Source organism: Mus pahari, chromosome 14 (genome assembly GCF_900095145.1).
Source record: "Mus pahari chromosome 14, PAHARI_EIJ_v1.1, whole genome shotgun sequence".
Taxonomy (NCBI): Eukaryota; Metazoa; Chordata; class Mammalia; order Rodentia; family Muridae; genus Mus; species Mus pahari.
This window is the reverse complement of record NC_034603.1, coordinates 68,032,864-68,037,816: the sequence shown is the minus strand read 5'-3', so window position 1 is coordinate 68,037,816 and position 4,953 is coordinate 68,032,864. Positions and strand designations below refer to the sequence as shown.

At 49.4% G+C, this 4,953-nt stretch overlaps 1 protein-coding gene across 1 annotated transcript in view; it reads right to left on the bottom strand.

Moving 5' to 3' along the window:
• Positions 1 to 3,046: 3,046 nt before the first annotated feature.
• The window catches only part of Ttc25 (tetratricopeptide repeat domain 25), a 25,235-nt gene continuing 23,328 nt past the window's right edge, over positions 3,047 to 4,953 (bottom strand). Inside the window, exon 11 of the mRNA XM_021213455.2 lies at positions 3,047 to 3,581. Coding sequence (XP_021069114.1) covers positions 3,498 to 3,581 — 84 coding nt within the window. The 3' untranslated portion in view covers positions 3,047 to 3,497. The remainder of the gene's footprint in view (positions 3,582 to 4,953) is intronic.

Sequence of the window (4,953 nt, the reverse complement as noted above, 5' to 3'; positions counted from 1 at the left end):
TAGCCCGGGGCGGGGCGCGCGGAAGGGGCGGGGTCTGCCCGAGGCTCTGCGCACGCGCCCGCGGGGAATGGAAACCTAGGTGCCAGGAAGCGGCGGTCTGAGCCTTGGCAGAAAGCAAAGGCACACCTGGACTCTCAATACCGAAAGAGTCCACCACGCCACCTCTTTGTTATTTAAAAGTTAAAGATTAACTTTCTCCCTCCTCTGAGACAGGGACTCACTATGTAGCCCTGACTATCCTGGAACTCACTATGTAGATCAGGATGACCAGGTACAGAGATCTGCCTGCCTCTGCCTCCCAAGTGCTTGGATTAAAGACATCACCAGGAAAGAGATGAACTCTTTTTTTTTTTTTTTTTTTTAACTCACTTTGTAGACCGGCTGGCCTCGAACTCAGAAATCCACCTGCCTCTACCTCCCACGTGTTGGGATTAAAGGCGAGGGCCACCAGAGAGATGAACTCTTAAAACAGGAGGCAGTTGCCTTTCCTGGTTCCCCAGGCAGGCTGGGATGAAATGGGTGCAGTCAGATAGCTTAAAATTTTGAAACAGGCCCATCGACCTAATCACAACTGGCATGTGATGGAAGTACCACTCAGGCCTCGAAACCAGGCCGATAGGCATCACCACCTCCTGAAACAAAAACAGAGACCTAATTCATCAAAGTCCATAATTCTGGGAAAGTCTCTAAATGTACTAACCTTGATTTCTGACTTCTATAGTCTGCTTCTGACCCAAGTATGTCAACACAGGATGTGGTTTTTATGATTAAAAGCCTACCCTGAGAAAAGTGCTGGGCTACACTGGGATCTTAAAGGTCTAGTGTAGGGGCAGGCTGGCTAATAAAGACTTTCTATTGGCTTATGCCTGTGTCTAAGCAGTCTTCTTTGCTGCATACCCCCCCCCCCCAAAAAAAAAGTTTTGTTGTTTTAAAGATGAATCTCATGTAACTCAGGCTAAGTTCAACTCTCTATGTAACAAAGGGTGACCTTGAACTTCCGATCCTCTTGCTGGAAATTCATACATACAAGAACATGCTCAGCTGTTTAAGATGCTGGGGTTCCCGCAAGCTAGGCAACTACATCCTAGCTTTGAGGATGTGGTAAGATTGTTAACTTTCACTTTAAAATATTTTTTTTTCATCAAAATATAGCAAGGCATGGTACGTTTCGTTGATCCCACCGCTCAAGAGGCAGAGGCAAGCAGATCTCAGTGAGTTCGAGGCCAGCCTGGTCTACAGAGTGAGTTCCAGGACAACCAGGGCTACACAGAGACACCCTGTCTCAACAAAACAAAACAAAACAAACAAACGAATATATAATTGCATATAATTTCTCAGGAGCAGTTGAGATAGCTTTGTTAACAAGGCCGTGTTACCCTGAGTTGGACTTCATGGCCCTGAATGATAGAAAGCTCCCTCCACTTGTTCTACTCTGACCGCTACAGGCATGTCACGATGTGTAGGTCCGCACATATAAATGCACACAAGAATAAAATAAAATAAAATGTGCTTTTTATTTCTTTGTTTGAGAGATCTCTCTGTCCAGTTCTGGCTATCCTTGAACTCACTGTGTAGACCAGGTTGACCTCAAACTCGCAGAGATCCGGCTGCCTATGCCTCCCTGATGCTGGGACTCACGGTGTGCACCGCCACTGCCTGGCTTAATAGATGAGTTTTATTTTATGTGTATTGGTGTTTTGCCTGCATATGTGTCTATGTGGGGGTTTTAGAACCTTCTGAAACTAGAGTTACAGACAGGTATGACCTGTCATGTGGGTGCTGGGAATTGAACTCAGGTCTTCTTGAAGAGCAGCCCTTGCCTCTGAGCCATCTCTCCGGCCTCATTTAAGATGCAATTTTAAAAGACACGATTTAAAATATTTTTTTTTATCTAGGGACTGGGGCTATAGCTTGGTGTTAGAAGACTTGTCTAGTAGGCACAAGTTCCTGGACTTGACCTGGGGATAAGTTTGGGAGACCAAAGTCATTCTGCCTTTGATCTGCCTCTCACTTGACTGGAATCCTGGCTTCATCCCAGCCTAAGTCATCTTTATCCCTGCTTCTGGACCACATGGCAAAGGCCTGTGTGATGGTTTGTATATGCTTGGCCTAGGGTGTGGCACCATTAGGAGGTGTGGCTCTTGGAGTAGGTGTGTCACTGTGGACGTGGGCTTTAAGACCCTCATCCTAGCTGCCTGGAAGTCAGTTTTCTCATAGCAGCCTTCGGATGAAGATATAGAACTCTCAGGTCCTCCAGCACCATGCCTGCCTGGATTCTGCCACACTCCAACCTTACTAATAATCGACTGAACCTCTGAACCTGTAAGCCACCATCCCCAATTAAATGTTGTCTAAGAATTGCCTTTGTCATGGTGTCTGTTCACAGTAGTAGAACCCTAAGATGGCCTGATCCTTTTTTTGTTTTCAGATTTACTTATTTATTTTATGTGTATGAGAACAGTGTTGCTGTTTTCAGACTCACCAGAAGAGGGCATCAGATCCCATTACAGATGCTTGTGAGCCACCATGTGGTTGCTGTGAATTGAACTCAGGACCTCTGGAAGAGCAGTCAGTGCTCTTAACCACTGAGTCATCTCTCCAGCCCAGGCCAATCCTTTTGAGGCCAGATGTTTATTCACTAATTCTGGGAAGTCACAGCCTTCTCAGAGGGATTTCTGTGGTGTTCTAGAAACTAATATTCCCAGGGCAGCCTAAGGCTGCACAGAGGAGGCCGCACACCCTGGAACTCTTCTCCCAGACAGTCGGCTGGTAGGCCCTGCTTTTACTCCAGTCTACTCTGAAGACCTACAGGGTGTAGAAGACAGCTGATGTCAGCGGAGGTGGGGTTTCTGTATACCCCCCACCCCACTCCCAAGCCTTGTACATCCTGGGGAAACTGAGTCAATGGTTCTCAGGGCTTTCCTTTCCTGTTCTTTCAGCATTCTATGCACTCAGACACTCACCTGCTTCTCCACCCACCCCACTCATCTCTTCCATTGGTTCCTACTGAGAACGAGGGGTGGGAGGCAGTGACTCACTCAAGATCTGTAAAAATTAAAGACGCATATTTAATGGGGAAATGGGGGGGGGTGCGCACACAGGAGGTGGTCTGTAGGATTCAGTCTCCCAGTTTTTCCTCTCCAAAACATCTCGCCTGGGAACACTGTCTGCCTGAACCTTGTGCCTACTGAGCTGGTCTTCGTCCCTTCTCCGTTGTTAAGTAGCTCTGGCTTCAGATTCCTCCTCTTTTGTCTTCTCCAACCTCCTCTCTGACTGCTTCTGCTGGTTTCTTCTCTCATTTTGGCTGCTGTTGTCTGAGGGTAGATGGTTGGAGTAGTCAGAGTTCCTTCTGTAGATTTCCCTGGACTCTCTCCTGACCCCTAGGTTTGACGAGTGACCGTCTCCCAACAGTTTTTTGCCGAGTCCTCCTGAGCTTTTTCTGTCTTGCTCGTCGTCTGTGGCTTCTCTTTCACTCTCCTGATCCCTCTCCCACTGCTTCACCACCCTCTCCTGCTCCTCTCGCCCTCCCAGCGGCTCCTTCTCCGATGCTCCCTGCAAATCCATCTGTGAAGTGATGTCCTCTGAAAAACAGAACAGGGTGGGTGCAGGGTGAAACGCTCGGCCTGTGCAAAGACCTGAGGGTGGCCTCGATCACATGGTGTCACATGTCACACTCTTTCCAAGGGAGGGAGCCAATCATTGCTAGGGTCCCTGAGAGGCTCTGCTGTGCCATCGGGTGAGATGCCACCGCATGTGTCACACCACTGGATTACCACGCAATTGCAAGGGAGCCTGAGACTGGCACAAAGGAGATCTCACCACGATCTCCTTCCAAGAAAGACCAAAACCAGAATTGGAACCCTGGACCGCCTGACCCAAGAACACATGCTCCTTTCCCTACAGGAAATGGCTCCGGTGCTTTACTCTTTGCTCCACGCCCTGTGAGCAGCCACTGCCACAGGCTCCTGCTCTGGTACTGTCACACTGTATCAGACCCTCCAATGGTACTGTTACACTGTATCAGACCCTCCCACAATGGTACTGTCACACTGTATCAGACCCTCCCACAATGGTACTGTCACACTGTATCAGATCCTCCCCCAACTCTGCCTCCCAAGCTGTGATGCAAAACAAATCCTTCCTCCCTTGACAAAAATGGCATAGGCGTTGACAGGTGACATGGGGTCTTTTTTTTTTTCCACTGGCCCCATCCTGCCACCCTGTGTTTGTCCCTGGGGACAGTTCTTTTGTAAACATGTGAGCAGGCTGTGAGGAAGAGGGGCTGCTGGAGAGCCTCCGTCTTAATGATTCTTGCTTCTTGGCTGATAAATACAGAAAAGTCACCATTGAATCCTGGGTATCCTTCATGCTCTTCTTCCTAGAAGCCACTCATGGGGAAGTCAGTGGAACAGGGGCTCAGCCACCCCGAGGTAAAAAGATAGACAACAGTGCCCTCTTCTGTTCAGAGAAGGAAGTGTCCCCATGAGAAGGCATGAGGTCTTTCCTCTGCCTGTGGGGGGGGGAGGGGGGCAGAGAAGTTGCTTTCCTGCCCACCCCCCACTCCCCAGCCCCTATCCATCGATCCGGTGGCTTTTTAACTGCTCAATGCAATCTCCAAACAGAGGCCTGACCTCTCTTTGAGGGAATCAGCTACCACAAGGCAGGCACTGGAGAGATGGCGCCATGGATGGATGACCTTGAGTCCTGAGCCCTGAGAACTGAAGGCACACACCTGTAAACCCAGGACTTGGTGGGGAGAGGCTAGAGGAGGATCGGGAGGTGATGACCATTCCCAGCTACAGAGTAATGGTCTTGTGGGCTGTGGGCCCTGCAAAGCGGAGTCCCTGGCCTGTCTGAGAATCTAACACCTACCTGGCACACTGCGAGTGATAAAAATGGTAAATACCGCCGGGCGTGGTGGCGCATGCCTTTAATCCCAGAACTCGGGAGGCA